Source organism: Aulonocara stuartgranti, assembly GCF_965226115.1.
Source record: "Aulonocara stuartgranti genome assembly, chromosome: 14".
In the NCBI taxonomy this organism is placed as follows: Eukaryota; Metazoa; Chordata; class Actinopteri; order Cichliformes; family Cichlidae; genus Aulonocara; species Aulonocara stuartgranti.
The window spans coordinates 7,524,117-7,544,090 of record NC_138950.1 but is presented as its reverse complement, the minus strand read 5'-3'; the positions used below and the strand labels follow the sequence as shown (position 1 = coordinate 7,544,090).

General features: G+C 39.4%; 1 protein-coding gene across 6 annotated transcripts in view; it reads right to left on the bottom strand.

Moving 5' to 3' along the window:
- cntn5 (contactin 5) overlaps window positions 1-19,974 on the bottom strand; it is a 114,980-nt gene that overhangs the window by 17,090 nt on the left and 77,916 nt on the right. For 5 of the 6 annotated variants that reach the window (XM_082503530.1, XM_082503532.1, XM_082503533.1 and 2 more), the window contains 5 exons: window positions 14,318-14,499; window positions 7,001-7,137; window positions 6,709-6,838; window positions 4,101-4,245; window positions 207-334 (listed from right to left, as the gene is read on the bottom strand). In XM_082503530.1, the coding sequence (XP_082359656.1) occupies window positions 207-334; window positions 4,101-4,245; window positions 6,709-6,838; window positions 7,001-7,137; window positions 14,318-14,499 (722 nt within the window). The remainder of the gene's footprint in view (window positions 1-206; window positions 335-4,100; window positions 4,246-6,708; window positions 6,839-7,000; window positions 7,138-14,317; window positions 14,500-19,974) is intronic. The other variant, XM_082503535.1, reaches the window with a different exon arrangement.

The following is a 19,974-nucleotide window of genomic DNA, read 5'->3' as shown; positions in this document are numbered from 1 at the left end:
TATGAGACATACTATTACACTGCTAGAGTGTGTCCTTGTAATATGATTCTTGAATGTGAGAGGCCTTCTTCACGGCTGAGCAAGCACAATAAATTCCCTGGCACCCGAGCAAAGGTGGGGAGGAAAAAATGACATTGGGGACTGTTTACTGGTGGCCGACTTGTGCTAATTTGGCAGAAAATAAAGGCCTTCAGGGCATCACTTACCTTTTACCCACAGTATGGCAGTCATCTCTGCCGAGCCCAACTGATTCTCTGCCCGGCACACATAGTTCCCCTCATCCGCTCGGCTGGAGTTAACAATTTTCAGAGTGTTGTTCCGTAACAGCATAATCCTATAAGAAAGGACACAAAAATCAATACTGGTATGAGAAACAATTCAAATAACAAGTTCAAGCATGAGGTTATATGTTTTGGGGTTGTTCGGGTTACAAGAATAGTAACATTCACTATCGGTAAGAGCATATGCAATCTCATGAGATATGCTTGAAATACTAACAACTAGATCTACATCTTAAAGTTGTTTATATAACTCAATTTCAACAAACTATGAAAATAAACACATGAAATAAAGATTAATCATAGTAAAAATGTGAAAATGAATTTGATTTTTTGATACCACTAAATAGCTCCACCATGCACAGGATTAAAGGGAAATGCTTTTAAAGATAATGAGGACAAGGTTTTGATGTCAAGAACAGAGAAAGTTATTTCTCTGACTTTCAATTCCACTACAATGCTTTGCTATATTTAATCTTTAAAAGAACACAATCAGCTGCAATTTATTCTAATTGCAGAATAATTTAAAAGTCACTGATGAAACATTTCAGTACAAAATCTGCAGAGAACACTACACAAAGTAAAATAATAAGAATAGATGACAAGATTCTTTGTTAGGTATACATAAATAGTGCATTCATCTTACAGACTGCTCATGGTAGCGCCAGAGAAACCTTAAATGTTCATTTAATGTATCTAAAGCAAAAACTGTCAAATGCAGATGTACATGTCACCAAGCTGCCCTCCTTAAATACACACCGGAGACACAAAAAGAAACAGCCACAATCCCACAGCTTTCCCGTCTCCAGTTGAAAGACAATAGTAATTAGGTTTTAACATTTCTCTCTGAGTTGTAAATAACAGCTGGAAAATGCATTGGTTGACATAAGATAGCTGTGGCTGTAACTATATACAAAAAGCCTGAGAGCAGGTGTGTGAGCAGATGGCTATAGAGCAGGATTCATGTTAAAGTATGGCATTGTGACCATGTTGTGATCATGTCACGCTGCTCTCTAGGGCAAACCGATTCCTTTGTGATGTTTATGTTATATCTAATTTTAAACGGGGAGGTGGTTAATACTTTGAAATTATTGTTAGTTTTGTTTTTTCAAATTCTTGCCTTTGAGGCAAGATATATAAAAGTGTATGAACTCGCACCAGTTGGCAACTGAGGTGCATCCACGTACTTTTTCTTTTTAATTAGAAAATTTATTTCACTCGTCAAAAATAACAAGGGGGTGTGAGGTTTTCCGGTCTTTTGCCGTAATTTAATTCACATTATTTGGCATTCACATTTACAACACTGAGCACTTTCATCATGGGCAAGGTGATTAAAATTGGCAAGGGGATCTTCACGAGGGCGTGACTAAAAAATCTTGCCACACATACACAATTCTGTGGCAATCTGCAGCCAGGAGACATTTTTCAATTAGCGTAAAAAAATTTACATCTGACAAGGACACTGAGGCAGAAAGGACAAGATAGGGAACGCTGGGTAAACAGAATATGTGATGTAAACATAAGAAGATCACAGCTAAACTATAGGATTTGAAAACTTCATCTAAAGAAAGATCTCTGAAGTGAAATAAAACAGATTGCAACAATATACTAATTCACATATGAAATTAGTAACCTATTTAAATTATTTGTGGAAAACATTTTGCAATAATAAAAAAATGGTGAAATTATGCTCTTCCTGATTGGCTCTCAAACAAAGTGTTTGTAGATTTCAAATGAGTCTGCCATGTGCTTTCAAACTAATAGGATTAATACTTTCTATTTAAGAGACAAAAGCCCTGAACATTAGTGGAAATCCATGTTAATTACAAACCTTCATTAAGTCAGCACAGCTGTCAATGCCAGATAAACGTGACGCTCGATTCCTCCCGGTCTTTCATGAATAGGACGTCTCTACACCCATAAACTCTTTACTATTGGAAATGGCAGAAAATCCTTACAGGAGTCACTCTGACCAAGACCTGCAAACGCATATCTCCTCGTCTCTATTTTGGATTTTTCAGATAGAAATCGTCCTCTCACAAGATTGATCTCCATTTGAACAGCACCTCCCACAAACACACAATTACCTGCTTAACCTACTATAGCGACCTTAAGTTGCAATGCATAAGATGTCAAATTGTAATTAGATCTGAGTCTGCGATTATCAAAACGCTGAATATGTTAAGAGAAAATCTATACGTAAATGTGAAACACTGATTGTAGAGCTTATAAAGAAAAAAAACAACACCTCACAAATCTAAAGATCGCACTTTATAGTGAATTATATATTACTAGGAGGGGAGAGATTAGCAATTTCAGACAGTTTATTTGAAGTTAGATATTAAACAAGATTAAGGTTGTGTTGTGATATGAAAAACATCTGCAAAGGTTTGACAAAAACCTTAGCGCCATTAATCACGACCCATCCATCAGTTGCAAGAAAAATGTCAAAAAGAACCCTATGAAGACTATTTTAAATTTAATCGAAAATGAAATAAATAGCACAAACTTCCACTAACCTCTGAAACGGTCCTGATAAACTAATCCCTGAATATTCTTCCACCTGTTAGAGAAAGGAAGATTTGTCCCTGCCTGTTTGAAGGAGCCACATACTGAGGATCTGATTATCAACTGGCTGTCCTTGCTGTGAGGCTTTTCAACAGACTGCTGAATCTTGGCCGATAAACAAAGGTTCCATTCTCTCACTCAAAACTTGAGATGCTCAGCCATGACTGATAATTTCAGCGGCATCGCTCAGTTTGATTGATAGACCCGCGCCTTGCTCAGCCCCCTCTAGGTGCAATGGAGAGATGTTTCTCATAAAAGATGATGCATCAAACTGCATGTGAATTCCAAATGCAATTGTGTGGTCTAAATTGTCAGCATCCTTGAGAAGGAGGTGGGGTTGAGTATGAGTCTCCAGAGCTTTGCCAGTACCTAAGGTGTTTTATTTTAACAGTGACACTTTATTTCAGTTACAGTAATGAAACTGTGATGTGCTACAACAAGACATGTAGACAATTCCTCAAGGGCCTGAGCTCCAATGATAACAGTGGAATTTATGCCATAAAACTAGGATGAATAACAATATAAAGATATCGAGGGAGACAAACTTTTCATGACTTCATACATATTTTACAGAGCAATTAACTTTCTCTCATAATATTTTATTCTCTAAACTGTACAGATGAACTAAAAATCAGATTCTATTACAAAAAAGAGCTGCGGCACTGTAAATCTACGACTATTCAAAGAAAATGTATGCTGCCTCTCCCAGTGATAAAAGTGGAAATGAATCCTTTGTCAAGTCTAAAAGATTTCTTTCCAAACACTGAAACACTTCTAACAACATATTATTATACAGGATGCTCTACTTAAGATAGATTATGTGTTTTACATGTTTATCTTAGTTTTTACACAAATACTTGTACATAATCTTAGGCTTGTGGTGATATACTGTTTAAAAGCAAAAATCATAATTAAGAGTAGAAATCTACCCTACTAATAGACACGCCTGTAACATTGAGCCCCTGTACACAGTGCACACGACATGTATCTACAGTGGTTTTTGAAAACAACCATATCACACCATACACCGTGTTGAACATATGTCACATTTCTAAGTTTAACATGATGACACACACATTACACACTCAAATATCCTAAGCAGAGCTATTAGCTCTGAGGTTCTTGCAAGTTGCATGTAAAGGGACAAATGCACAAAAACAATTTAAAAACTCCATGCATTCTAATAAACAAGATCAAAATAAGATATCCAGTATGTTAAAAGTTACTTTCATTTGAGAGTGGTCATGTTTGTACCTTTTATTTGGTATTATCCTCCGGTCTCCTCTCTTCCATGTTATCCGTGGTTTGGGTGATGCCTTTGGTTTGCAATCTAATGACACATCTTTTCCAAGTGTGGCTATGACCCGTATGGGATTGGGGAGAAAAACGGGTGCTGATGCTGTGTAAGACAAACGACAAATATTTCTTTAATAAAGATTCACTACTTTAAGTGCTTATTTTAAGGGACATTTGATCGTGGATGTAGCTTTAAAACAATCTATGAATCAAATGACTTCTAACAAAATGCAGTATTACCATCTTCTACCAGAATGTAAGCCCCCACTTACAGCAAAATTCCACAAGCTAGCTGAATAATCTGTTCAGTGGAAATTTGGATTCTTGTTTTATTTTATTTCATCTGAAACTGTTTTCAAATTCACCTGCTTACTTAAGAAATAAAACTAAATAAACAAAACAAAACAAAAAAAACCCCATATACCTGATGCTTATTGCTGTTTTAATTACTGTGCGATTGCTGAAACTTAAAAAAGTTAAAAGCATAATGCAGTTCTGACTTTTCAGCTGTGGTATTTCAAAGTAATTATTTTAAAAATGCTAGAGGGTTCAGGCTGGCACATCATGACTCAGAACACTGTGTTAATCGAAATTTACTGCAAATAACTACAATTTTCATAACAAGTATTACAAGGAGAGCTTTTATGCATACATGTATTCTTTTATTTACTGTGAAATGAGCCACTTTGGCTATGTATTATAATCACACACACATACATATATATATATGAAATTTCAATTAATATAAGTGCCTTGCAAAAACAAATGAAGCAATAATTTTGTAAGAAAAAGGCTTCAGGCATTAACGTTGTGGCGCTAGCATATAGCTTAGTTACAAATCAAGGCCATCTACAGGCTACAGGGCTTAGTCAACTGTGATTATTCAAATTCTGAATGATGCTTCATAGGTGACATTATACACAATGACAATTCAATCCCATCTGTAGCTACAGGCTGACCCCCTCTCTCCTTGTGACACTTGTGTCTTTGAGCCTCAGTAGCTGTCTGAGTGGCAGAGGTCCCTCTAGACACGAAAGTAGCAGAAAACAGAGCAGTTGCTGTGCGTATTTGTTTTAATCAAAATAAGAGCAGGCCTACAGCTGCTGGTGGCAGTACCCGTATTACTTCACCCGCCACGCTCCCATAAGAGCTGGATCGAGGACAAGATCACAGACGTGAGGGCAGCCGCTGCCCCCACATAGCCTCTAGTGATCGCTCATCTGCAGGCTGTTATTAGTCATGTAATCTGTCCTGATAGTGTTTGCTTGTGGACATCTCCACAGAGCACAGGTCACCAGGAAGATGTGCCTGGGGGTTATACTTATGAAAACATTCGTCAACAGTCTCTAAATATCACAAGTGTGACTCTGTCTCCAAGGAGGGCAAAAAGCACCTCCTCGTCAGCACAGATAAAACTTTTTAGAAAAACAGCACTTTTGGTTCTTGCAGGCAAGCCTTTGAATTTAAATCAACTGAGCAGTGATTGTTTTACACTGGTTTTATACTAATCTTTTAAATATTGGGCAAAAAAAAAAAAAAACATATCCACTTGCAGTAAGATTTTCAAAAGGCCACAGACTTGCCTTCAAAAAAGGGCAAGCCATACAGACAGTAAATCAAACTGTCCCTCAGGGAAACATGAAAGGGGAATGGGTGTCACAGATGTGTCCCAGTATAGAAAATGACAGGGAGAAAATACTGCATCAAGACAGAACAGTGGACAGCTATTCAGTATGACTGTTATGTTTTTTACCCAGGAGCCTCAAGAAAGAACACAGCTTCTTTGGCCTTTAATATCATTAAAGTGCTTCTGATGGAGGTTTTGTTATGTACAAAAAACCAAACCAGCAACAAGAAAAAGATACATATACTCTGATACTCTGTTAGAAATGATGAGAAAACTTCACCATCAATATATAGACCATGTAGGCCGATATATTAATGGTTATAAGTGATTATTAAGTGATAATAGTAATGACTGACTAATAAATGGCCGATGAAAGTCATGTCCGGATCGAAGATTTGTTTTCCTAAGTAATGGGAGAAGTAATGTAGTCTGGGCTTTGATGACAAACGATAGAGCGAAGATAAGATTCTAATGGAGTCATTAAACTCCATCAAAGAAACCATTGATGTCTTCCTCTTAGTGTTTGCTCCCATTAGTATAAATCTATACCTACAAGTCATTGGTTTTTGTTTTCAGAATAAGGTAGAATTATTCAGGACTCTCCTAAGCTTAATGCTTGCAGACACCTCACTGAATATAACTATAAGAGGCGTTCTTTTATTCATGCCGCCCACCGCCTGGGTTAAATCAGGGACCATTGATTGGCAATCAGCACATCTCACAGTTCAGTGTTCTCCGCTTGCATTTCAGCAACCCGCCCTTACCTATCATGTAGTACCTTATTCAACTGTCAATACTGAATGTCTGCAATTTATTCTTTGCAGACATTCAATAAAACAATATGCAGAAAGGGAAAGTAACATAATTAAAGTAATTCACACCAACCCTTTCTGTTTTTGATACATTCTTTTGCTCAACTTAAATCCATTTAGCTGATACCTAAAATCTGGAGTTCAGCATTAGAGTAGATGGCCGCATATTTGTTTTCTGCAACACACTGGTACATTCCCGAGTCCGCCTGCTGCACTTTGTGAATGGTCAGTTCCCCATTCACTATTTCAAGTCGACCCTGGAACAAAAAAAAAAAAAGAAAAAGAATAAAGGAATATCCCTCCTGGATGCGGAGATAATTTGCAGGATTGTACTGCATATAGTCGATGTGAAGATTCACAAGGATGATTCAGATGTTCCATAGAGCAAAAGAAAGGGTACTGTGAAGTAAAATGGGTACCTGCGATGTCAAGGGCAAACCATTACGAAGCCAGCGATAGGTGGGCCGGGGCCTCCCAATGGCCTTGCACTCCCATTGGAGCTTCTCTCCACTATCCATCTGAGTATCATTAATCATTCTGACCCACTGCGGGAGGGCTTGAAGATAGAAAAAAAGATTACGAATAAGTAATGTATCCTTGAAGTGCACACCAGGTACAAGAACGTGCATGCATGAATACATCGTCAACGTACAACGTAAAAGGCTGAATTTTGTATTAGAGTTGAATAAAATCAGTCACTGATTAAAAATAAACTATTACGATTACTAATTTATAAATTAAGTTTCAAATCAGATGTGCCATGTATTTGATGTTTGTGTACATGTTGCTTTTATTAATCTCAGTAATATTTTATGTTTTAATTAGTTAATTTGAGCATTTTAATCTTTAAAACCATCAAGTCTTTTGTTTTTGCATTCTCTTTCATGTACACTAATGTTTTTTATTTGTTGTTTATCACTTAACACAAAAGTCCTCAAATCTGGGCACTCCTTAATGGTTTTTGGTAACATGAAACAGAATAGCATGAAAAAGCAAAAGAGAAGTTTTGATTCATGTACTGCACAACAGATCTATAGCTTATTTTGGGGACAAGAAGTAAGTGTATTAAACCTTTATATTAATTAGTACTACAGACCATGCAAATTGTTTTTGCATGTATTTTGCAAGAAAAAAAATTTCAAGCCCAGCTTTTTATTGGGGCTCCGATGTGTAGAAAGCCACTCTCGTAGGGATCACTTTCATGTTTTTGTGTTATTGTCAAGCTAACATGCTCAAAACTGTAGGGAGGTGATAGTAACTGAAGGAAATCAAGAACTAAAACTTATGTCAAGAGGCAGGAGCACTTTTGCACTGAATCAAATCAAATCCCAAGTGAGTAAGCACTGAAGCAATTTTGCTTGTTTGTTCGCTACACTTATTTGTATCATGTATGTCAAAATCTTCTATCTTTCCTTCCACTTCACTGCTGGTCCAAGGCCAAGGCAAACTATGCAATAAGCAACTGCCCTTCCTGGGGACTCACCATCAGACTTTTCTCTTTTTCTCCACAGCCTACTTTCTTGTGTTCCCAAGGCTCCATCCACATTTCCTGTTCAACTCCACATACTGCAGAAAATCTCTCTCACAACTCAAGATCTTAACACTGTATAGGCTGTAGGTTTTTCTTTTTATCTTCTAGTCTCTTTCCATCTTGCACCTCTGATCTGTGGTTGTGACTTTTTTAAATTCTTGTACATTTACAAGATTATAAAATATACAAGAACCTTTTACTGGGGCAGGAACATTCTGTCAGTCTTGTGCGGGAAAGAAAATGCTAATCAGCGAGTCACAAATCCAGAGTATTTCTAGTTTATTTTAATCCCTTTTAGCTTGAATGTCTTTCACTCTCAAACAAGACCTTATAGGCAAACATCAATATATATATATATTAGGGGTGCAACGATACACAAAATTCACGGTTCGGTTCGATACTTCGGTGTCACAGTTCGATATTTTTTCGATACAAAAAAAATGTTCATGCTTTTTTAATTTGTCATTTATTAAAATTATAAATATATTTTAACTCAAAAGTACAGTTTTTAAATGTAAAGTTGCTGAAACAACAAAGTAATAAAAAAATAAATCTATCTGATCCAGAAATCACTCATCTTTGGAAAAGAGAGTTTATTACAGAGAAATGGTTCTTTCCAAAATAAAAGCTATACTATACGCTTCTTCTGGAGTATATTCTCAGCAGTGTTGCCAATTTAGCGACTTTGTCGCTATATTTAGCGAGTTTTCAGACCCCTTAGTGACTTTTCTTCTAAAAAAAAGTCGCTAAAAAAAGACGTGAAAGTGCGTATCGCTTTTACTCTCAACAAGCAGCGGGTGCTGTAACGCAGTCAGTTCTTCTTTTACTCTTTTGCTGTTTTGTGGATCACAAGGTTTAAAACTACTTATAAACACACACACAAAGTAACTCCACCAGAGTGCCTAACACCGGTCCAAGCCCGGGTAAAGGAGCAGGGTTGGAATTGTGACATTAAAAAAACAATAATTGCTAAAAGAAATTTAATTTGTAGTTCTAAATAAACTCTAAATGCATTTAGGACATTTTTTACTCACTTTATGTCTCTTCCACGATGTTATTTCTCTCTCCAACAACATAGGTTACAATTAGATTAGCATGACCAATTATGCAAATTAGGCGATGACTCATTTAGCGACTTCTAGCGACTTTTAGGACAACCAATAGCGATTTTCCTTACTGAGGAGTTGGCAACACTGATTCTCAGCAGCATATTAAACATAGCAGGTCCCCATAAGGAGAATCATGTGCTAACGGCTGTCTAAATGACTCGGGTAAAGTTTGCAGCATGCGTACTTGTTGTTTTTGTCTGCTTCCACTTGTCTTTGCACTAGGGTGGTGTCAGCATAAATGTGCAGTCGTATTCATTGTGTTCCCACTAGTGCTGTCAGCTTTAATCTGAAATGACGTTAACGCCACAACACGGCAAATCTCCGTTAACGAGCTACCGCGGATCACCCCGTGCTTCAGCTGGACATTAACGAGCAAACTGCGCTAACGCAGTAGTTCCCACCCATGTAATTGAGCATTGCATGGCACATTCGACATACTGTTTTACTTTGCTTACCTTCAGGGTCATACTTCACATGAAAACCAAAATAGTTCCAAAGGCCAGATCTGAATGAGGGTGGGGGAGGTTCAATTTGCCATGTTGCAACAAGCTTAGCTTCTGTCTTGCTAGCTTGTGCTGCACTCAGTGGATCTGCGCTCGACAGTGCAGCCTAGGCGGAGTAGTGGAACGCAGATCCACTGAGCGCTCAACACAGACAGCATCGTCAGAAGAAAAGTTGATAAAATAAATTAAAAACTTTGTATTGTTCGATACATATGCGTACCAAACCGAAAGCACTGTATCGAACGGTTCAATATCCATACGAGTATCGTTGCACCCCTAATAAATAAATAAATAAATATATATATATATATAGCGCAGCTGGATAGCGTGGTGGTTAGACTACACGCCTTTGGAACAGAGGATCGCAAGTTCGATTCCTGCCTGGGGCGTCTGTATCCAGTAAGGGTCCTAAGGCTAGACCCCCTATGCTAAGCAAGCCTACCGCAGACATGAGCGAGACAGATAAATATGAAGGCATGCCGGCTCGGACGTCGCCCGGATCAACAAGGTCCGCGTCAGGTGTTGAGGAACCAGGGCACCCTGACGAAAAGTGGGCTACTGGAACAAGAAGGCATCGGTGGGCAAGAGACGAAAACAGGGCGTTGTTGGAATGCTACTACGCAAGTAACCCCGGCGGAAGGGGCTACATGAATAGGATGAGGGACCTATGGATTCTTCGATACCCAACATCCACAATGACGGCGAAACAACTAGTAGCTTGGCCAGCCGCTTGAGGAGGTACACCAGAGAGATAGAAGGCAGGAGAATAAACCAGCTGTTCTCCACAGAACCAGCAAAGGTGTACTCTCAGTGGCAAGGGAACAATAAGAGAACAGCACCACCAAGGCTGGAGACGGAGCAATACTGGAAGAGCATATGGGAGAAGGATGCAACCCATAACGGCAATGCTCAGTGGCTAGAGGATCTGAGGGCAGACCACAGCGACCTCCCTGAACAGGGTCCAGTAACCATCACAGTGGCAGATATCCAAGAAAGGGTCTCCAGTATGAAGAGTTGGACAGCACCAGGGCCCGACATGGTTCACGCCTACTGGCTGAAGAAGCTGACTGCACTCCACGAGCGTCTGGCAGCACAAATGAACCAGCTGCTAGTTAACGAGAGACACCCGGAATGGCTAACTGAAGGCCGGACGGTCCTGATCCCCAAGGACCCCAAGAAGGGACCGGTCCCCTCCAACTACCGACCAATAACCTGCCTCAGTACTACATGGAAGCTCCTGTCAGGCATCATATCGGCTAAGATGAACAGGCACATGGGTCAATACATGAGCGGGACACAGAAAGGAATTGGCAAGAATACCAGAGGCGCAAAACACCAGCTACTGGTAGACAGAACAATCAGCCGAGACTGCAAGACCAGACTGACCAACCTGTGCACTGCCTGGATTGATTACAAGAAGGCCTATGACTCAATGCCCCACAGCTGGATACTGGAATGCCTAGAATTGTACAAGATCAATGGGACCCTAAGAGCCTTCATCAGGAACTCAATGGGGATGTGGCGTACAACACTAGAGGCCATCTCCAAGCCCATAGCACAAGTCACCATCAAGTGCGGGATCTACCAAGGAGATGCTCTGTCCCCACTGCTGTTCTGCATAGGCCTGAACCCCCTCAGTGAGATCATTAACAAGACTGGCTACGGATACCGACTACGGAACGGAGCAGTTGTCAGCCACCTCCTGTACATGGATGACATCAAGCTGTATGCCAAGAGTGAACGAGACATCGATTCACTGATCCACCCTACCAGGCTATACAGCAATGACATTGGAATGTCGTTCGGACTGGAGAAGTGTAGCCGGATGGTAACAAAGAGAGGGAAGGTAGTCAGAACTGAGGGGATTGAACTACCAGAAGGCAACATTGCAGACATAGAGGACAGTGACAAGTACTTGGGGATCCCGCAGGCGAATGGGAACCATGAAGAGGCCGCTAGAAAAGCTGCAACCACCAAGTACCTGCAGAGGGTCAGGCAAGTCCTGAGGAGTCAGCTGAATGGTAAGAACAAGATCCAGGCCATCAACACGTACGCCCTACCCGTGATCAGGTACCCTGCTGGGGTAATAGGCTGGCCAAAGGAGGAGATAGAAGCCACTGACATAAAGACAAGAAAGCTCCTTACCATGCATGGAGGGTTTCACCCCAAGTCCAGCACCCTGAGGCTGTACGCTAAGCGGAAGGAAGGGGGCCGGGGACTGGTGAGTGTCAGCACCACAGTCCAGGATGAGACAACGAACATCCAAGAATACAATGGGAAGATGGCCCCAACTGACCGAATGCTCAGTGAATACCTCAGGCAGCAGAAACCCAAGAAAGAGGAGGGAGACGAGGAACCATCATGGAAGGACAGGCCCCTGCACGGTATGTACCACCGGCAGATAGAGGAGGTGGCTGATATCCAGAAATCCTACCAGTGGCTGGACAAAGCTGGACTGAAAGACAGCACAGAGGCACTAATCATGGCAGCACAAGAACAAGCTCTGAGCACAAGATCCATAGAGGCTGGGGTCTATCACACCAGGCAAGACCCCAGGTGCAGGCTGTGTAAAGATGCCCCAGAGACAATCCAGCACATAACAGCAGGGTGCAAGATGCTAGCAGGCAAGGCATACATGGAACGCCATAACCAAGTGGCCGGCATAGTGTACAGGAACATCTGTGCCGAGTATAACCTGGAAGTCCCGAGGTCAAAATGGGAGATGCCCCCAAGGGTGGTGGAGAATGACCGAGCTAAGATTCTGTGGGACTTCCAGATACAGACGGACAAAATGGTGGTGGCTAACCAACCGGACATAGTGGTGGTAGACAAACAGAAGAAGACGGCCGTAGTGATCGATGTAGCGGTTCCGAATGACAGCAATATCAGGAAGAAGGAACACGAGAAGCTGGAGAAATACCAAGGGCTCAGAGAAGAGCTCGAGAGGATGTGGAGGGTGAAGGTAACGGTGGTCCCCGTGGTAATCGGAGCACTAGGTGCGGTGACTCCCAAGCTAGGCGAGTGGCTCCAGCAGATCCCGGGAATAACATCGGAGATCTCTGTCCAGAAGAGCGCAGTCCTGGGAACAGCTAAGATACTGCGCAGGACCCTCAAGCTCCCAGGCCTCTGGTAGAGGACCCGAGCTTGAAGGATAAACCGCCCGCAGGGGCGTGCTGGGTATATATATATATATATATATATATATATATATATATATATATATATATATATATGTGTGTGTGTGTGTGTGTGTGTGTGTGTGTAAGTCTAACCAAAAAGTTGTAATGCTTCTTGTGACAACTTTTTGATGATGTTTTTGGCTTTAGAACTCACTTTAAATATATTTTACTTAGCTTAGCCAAAGCTTATACATATATTTCTGGCATGTTTTTGTTTAAGAAATTAAATCCTCCAAATAATGTCCATATTAGCGTATACTATGACACACCTTCCCAACTTAAATGGTGCACATTTCACTGTGGTTTATTTCTTGTGCAGTGTGCAGACAGTGTGACACCCGCATTATTGAGCTGTTTCTCTCACAATAACATGCCAAGCACGTTCTATTCTTTCCATATGGCACCTTCAGTAGAATACTTTTTTTGTGTGGTTTGATTGAATGATTATGGTCAGAAAGGTCTCCCTCACAATAAAAGTGCAAACTACCAGCTAACCTGTGTAAATTACATTTAGTGTGAGGCTGCTACAAATTAGGCTCACTATTCTCCTTGTGATGTCAAGAGAATGGAGGTTGCCAAGAAGAACAGGGCCTTGAAAACATGTCCTACCAAGGTTGAAGCAGTCCATTATCTTGGGCCTAGCACATGGCACAAATACTGAGGAACTGGGAGTCATGCAGCCTCAAAGATAAGTTTATGATCACAGAAGGCGACAAACCAGGCAGAAATTCATTATTAGAAAACTAAAAACTGTTCTTAGGTGAAATTCACCCCAAAATGAATAATCATACACAAATACAAAACAGATAATGAAAATTCTTGATTAAATTTTGCAGTTCTTCAGTATTTTTTAGATGAGATGTATCATCAATAAATAAATAATAATTGTTAATAATATAAACAATACAGAAAAAAAATTAAATTATGCACCTGGGAGCAAACACAGAAGTCTATTAAGCATCAAATGAACAGGGATGTAGTTTAGAAGAAGACACACTTATTAAGTTCTCTCTCAGCTCAAACAAAACAACACATTCCTTGCTGTGATGAATCCTTGCTCTTGGATTATCTTGGGTAGATCAATACATAATTATAGCACGGGCTGTTCAGCAAATTCCTAAGGAACAGTCTTCAATTTGAAAACACTAAGTGGCAAAGATTACTTTATGAAAAATGAGTAAGAAATTCAGAAGGACCAAAATAGTAGAGCTGCTGGTTAGACTGTCATTCCTGGAATGAATGAACACTTGTTCTAATACAAGCACATTCTTAGATAATGCATAATAATGGAGTGTGTGTGTGTGTGTGTGTGTGTGGTAGTGGTGGGGTGTTTGCCAACACCACATAATCAAAATGTGCCATTTTTTTCCCTAAACCAGTGAAGACAAAAACATGTAAAAATACTTAGACTCACTGTAGACCTGCAGATGTCCCTTGAAAGCAGTGCTTCCTCTTGGATTCTCAGCTTTGCATTCATAAGTTCCCGAGTCCTCTAGTTGAATATTGGGAATCTCTAGCACAGCCTGAGATTTACGGAGTCTTGCTTTCTTGGGGATGTTGCCATTTATCTTCCTCCACGTGATGGTTGGCACTGGGCTGCGAGAAGAAGAAAGTAGCATGGCACACCACAGCATGTAATACAGTAGCATAAATAATACTGAACTACAGTATAAAGTGTACAAGCAGAATTACATACAGTACGATCATGATTCAATTCAGAAATAATCATTTAAAGAAATTCAAACTCAGGGCTTCCTTAAGAAAAGGGACTAGAATAACATGTACCATATACTCACAGATAAATGATCTTGTAATGACACTTTCAAATGCTCCAAGAAATTTAGGACTTGTCTTTAATAAATTTTAAATATATGCAGCCTGTGAAAGCTTTAAAAGATATTTAAACCTTTTGCATCTTCAACTCTCCATCACTGATATCCCTCTTTAATCGAATTTAATCGAAATCGAATTTCCCAGAGGAACCCACCCGAGGGATTAATAAAGTTCTATCTTATCTTATCTTATCTTAATGATCATTGACTTTTGAATGATGAAAACAAGTGGTTTAAAAGTTTGAAGTAAGAATCTTTATGGTGCTTTTGCATTGAACTTTTTTTGACTCATAAAAATGTATACAAATACAAACTTTATGTAAAGAGCTTTAGCAGGGGGACCTTGCAGACACTGCAAGACTAAAATCCATCACAACGCAGTTTGTGTTACCTCTGCTGTTCTTGGTGGGTATCGTCCCAACTGTCTTCTGAAACTCCTGCCATATTTTTTGGGCTGATTCACCACGTGATCATCAACACTCCATGTGGCAAGATTTTGTATGAAGCTCTGGATCAAGGGTGATTTATGACCATGTTATATTTCTTCCACTTCTAAATAATTGCAGCAACATTAATCACCTTCTTGCAGGCCATTCCATCTAGGGCTGTGCGATATGACCAAAATCTCATATCCCGATATAAGAATTCTATCGTCCCGATAACGATATAAATCACAAAAATGTAAAATTTTCTGTAAATTCTGTGAATCTCGGGCAGCTCGTCTTGCGGGAAGTGTTTTCAGCTGCGCGTCATGTACCTGGAGTCGAGTGTTTTAACCGATGCATGAAACGATACATTTTTAGACATAAGTTGTAAAGGCCACCGTTTCCTTTGTGAGTATTTATTACACGGCGTGCTGCGGGGAAAAGCCTGTCCTAACGTCTGCGTGTAAAGTTTATTTTTTAGCACCTGGCGGCTCTTTTTTAATTCTCATCCGTAAATAATCTGCTCTTTCACGTGATTCCGTTTATTTTGAAAAGTCTCAACAGGATCTTGAGCTTTATTGCGAAAGGTTTATGTGGAACATAAACAAGCGGACACGCGATGTATGGCGTTATTTTGGTGCCACTATTCTGAGCACACGTAAAAAAAATTTGCAGGTGCAAGTGTTGCATTTTGAGGAGAAATTTATTTTGAGCAAAGAAAAGCTAAATTTGAGTGAACAAACTTCATTGCTGCGTGCAAAAAATGTATTTCAGTGTTTGAAATAGCTTTTCTTCACTCAAAATAAATTACTCCTCAAAATGCAACACTTGCACCTGCAAATTTCTTTTGCGTGTGCTCAGAATAGTGGCATAAAAATAACGCCATAGTAATGCTGTTACCGTTGTTGTTGCTAACCACAACACATAAAAACAGGCGCTTGTCCGTCTGTAGTGTGGTTATATTAAATATAAGAGAAAGAGAGAACTTTAAGAAATTAATATAGCCACTACAGTGACCATCAAAACGATGAAAAAATATTGCCGTAAACAGTTTATTTTGCGACACCACGAAACGATAGATGTTTTTATATCGTCATCCGATATATATCGTTATATCGAACAGCCCTAATTCCAGCCTTCTGCAGGTCTACAGTTTCTGTCCTTTGACAGCTCCTTTGGCGGTGAAGAGGTTGGTGAGGTGAGGTTGAGAGGTTGGAAAGGCAAAAATTGATTCTGTGGACAGATGTGCTTCATACACACTGAGATTAGGAGTATTTATAATTGACTGAATGATTCCAATCTGTGGAAGCCAGAATTCTGGCTGGTTTGTGGCAGATCAAATACTTTTTCATGTTACATGTTTTTTCCTGTATTTTTGGTTCATATCATGTCTCTCTGTAACTACCATAAAAATTAGAGACTGCTCATTTTATTTATTTTATTCATGAACAAACTCACTCATTTAATTGAGCGTGTTTCTAAATACAGCAGGGGATTGAATAATTAGTTCCATCACTATGCTGTATAATTTCTATCAAGATCTTGAGGTAAAAGACAACTTTGGCTGTCATCTTTCATTTGCACATAAGTCATGAAAACCCATGATAGTAATTTAATGTTCTGCTCTGCATATCAAACAATGACCCTTTGACCACCCACGATAGATGTGTCTCACTTGTTACAGTAATTATATATATAATAGATATAACAGATACCAGACATTCGAGGAAAAGGGACATTATTCAAATGAGGTTATTACAAGATCAGGGTTTTTTCTTTTTAAATAATTGATATTCCAGCAACCATTATCAACGCCTGTTTATTCATGTATTCCCCTAAAGATCCCTTTGATAGATTACTTGCACATGCAGAGAGTGAATGTCATCCTATGTATAAGCACAGTATCAGTAGTGACTATATGACTAGATTTGACAGTTTTGTGAAAGATAGAAAAGTGACACCATACAAAGCTCCACTGAACCCATCAATCATTTAGTCAAGACAGAAATGTTACTCCCTTGAGCTGCAATGGACTCAAATTAGGATTCATATCACGTTTTATTAAACAAATGTTTCTTTTTCATTTTGGACAGAACCTCCGTGTGATGTTCGTGACTTGTGAATAGGAATAGTTTATAGTTTCCAGAAAGAACATGTTAGAATTACCAAAACCCCAGATTTCTGAACATGAGTATACTCTTATCTTTACTAGAAAGAGTCACAAAGACTTAATCAGTATTCATGAATATGCCATTGAGTTGCTGTGATGCACTTCATTGTATGTTATTGATGGACAATTTTCTGGAGACCTTTGCTCCAACTAAACTGTTGACAAGTCAGATAACAAAGGAAATCTGTAGGGACTATGAGAGGTTGGACGATGGGGGTAAAACTTCCTGAGTCCATGGAAGGATTTTGCTTTGGAGACTGAATAATAAGCACTGGGCCTGCACATGTTTGCTGGACTGGAAGGGAACAGGTTCATTCATTGTATGAAGTCTTCCTGTCAGCATCTTCCTGAAGCTGCAGACAGGTAGACAGTAGACTCTGAAACCCTGGTGATTGTGGTCTGTTTCATCAAACTCTAAAAGTAAGCATTTCATACCCTAACATTTTGAATGAGTCACACACTGGAGTTTATGTGAGGTGTTATGGTTTTCAATTGAAAAATGTACCTAAAGGCAAGCTCTGCAGATTACATATTAATTAGCAATCCACACAATTGATGCGCCCTCATCTGGACTTGTTCCATAATAAAGGTGCAAAATTAAATCTAATACCAAAATATAATAAAGAACTTGATTCCTAGATAATGCCTCACTATTTAGCTAATTTGCTAACTCTCAATTTCTTCTTTAAAAAAAATAATTTCCAAACCATTTTAAAAGAAGTATCCAAACGAAAGACAAAGGTGTTTTTATTAACGTTTGTATCAGAGCACAAACATTAACAACAGCACAGAGAGTATAAAATGTGCTGTGTTAAGAGGTACAGTTTCATGCTGACTAAGTGGTCAGCTTTAACTGCAGGGCTTCAAGAGCTTGATTCCCTCTGGGATCACTGAAACTAAAAAGTATATCTACTACTCTAAAGCAATTTGGATGAAACCTTCTAACACATGCTACATATTATATTTTAAGTGGAAATGAGTGGGTTGAATGTGTAACCCATCGAATGTACAAGGCTTTTTGAACTACAATGAACTTCATAGTCTAGTAACCCTTGAAATAAAAGCAGCTAACAGAATTGCACTTTCCAGAGTTACTTATAGATGATCCTGTGAAGGCAGGATTTCAACTTGAGGGTGCGTGGTTCTGGCATTTATAATTATCAATCCATCTAATGTACAATTATCCAAAGTTAGGTCACAGTAATAACAGGCTGAGCATTGTTTTTACATGTTCTTCTCTCTAGCAACATTTTCTAGTACCTCCCGGGGGATCCTTGGGTGTTCTAGAGCTAGATGAGATGTATAATCTGTCAGTGGGTTCTGGGTTTATCCTGGGATCTCTTCCCAGCTGGGTGTGCCTGGAACACCTCCAGAGGAAAGCACCCAGGAGGCAACCTAACTACCTAACCTACTGAACTACCTAACTCTCCTTTTGACACGGAGGCTTTAATCCAAGCTCCTTCTGGATGTCTGAGCTTTTCACCATATCTCTAAAGTTCAGCACAGCCATCCTACGGAGGAATCTTATCTGGCTGTTTGTTTTTCTGAACTTATTTTTACGGCCATTACACAGATTTTGTGATCAAAGGTAAGGGTTGAAACAAAGATGGACTGGTAAACTGAAAGCCTTGCCTTTCGTCTCAACTCTCTCCTCAGCACAACAGTCCTATTGCTATTGCTGCACTAATCTGCCAGCCCACCTTCCCATCACTCATGACTATGATCCAAAGGCCTCCCTCAGTCCACAGCGTTCTCTAAGAGAACCTCAAAAAGGCCTCAGACTTTTCAGGGAGGCAACATTAAAATCAGCACATCATTGATAAAAACTTCCAAAAGGCCAAATATTTATGAGTGGAGCTTGAAACCAAAAATGTCTTTTTAATTAGTTAGATTTTTACTTTATCTAAATTTCTGCTTTTAAAAATACCTTTGAAATTATTTTTCAAAGGTTCTTTCAAAGTCACTGGACTCTGGAATTACTGTATAACTGTAATATGTATTTTGCTTATTATTTCTAGTCAAAGCTGTAATTTACCTTTTTTATGGATGAAGGAACTCAGGAACCACAGTGATTACTAATTCTACATGGTGCAGTTAAACAAAAATCTTGATTAATTCCTACAGACATCACTAAAATAGCTCATGATGTGAACATAGTTCAAAATTCCTTCAAGTTAAGAGCAGTATTCATATTGTTTTTGTTTTCATTGTCTCATTGTTCTCTTCGCCCTTCAGACAATCACATCAAGGAGCTTTGGCATTCACACAAAGAGCTTTTCTGCCCTGTACTAGATAGCAGTGCCATCATACATATTGATCAACAGGAGTACAAAACCCATTTTAACTTCATTTTCAGTGCTATATAAAGACTGGCATTTCTTAATGGGGTGCATTGATAAATCATTCATCTCTGCGTAAAAGGGTAAGTCACTGGGATCACTGTCTGACTGAAAGCTATCATGCACAAATTACTTCATTGAGGGAGGCACAGGGCAAGAATTCAAGCTGTTTGGCTGTTCAGTGGGTTTCCCATCAAGCAGACTGTTCAGAAACTCCTGCTTTGCTTGATAGAAAAAGCCAAGGGGAGTGAGATTATAATACAGTGTCTATATATTTAGGGAATGACCACCATAATGTGGATAAT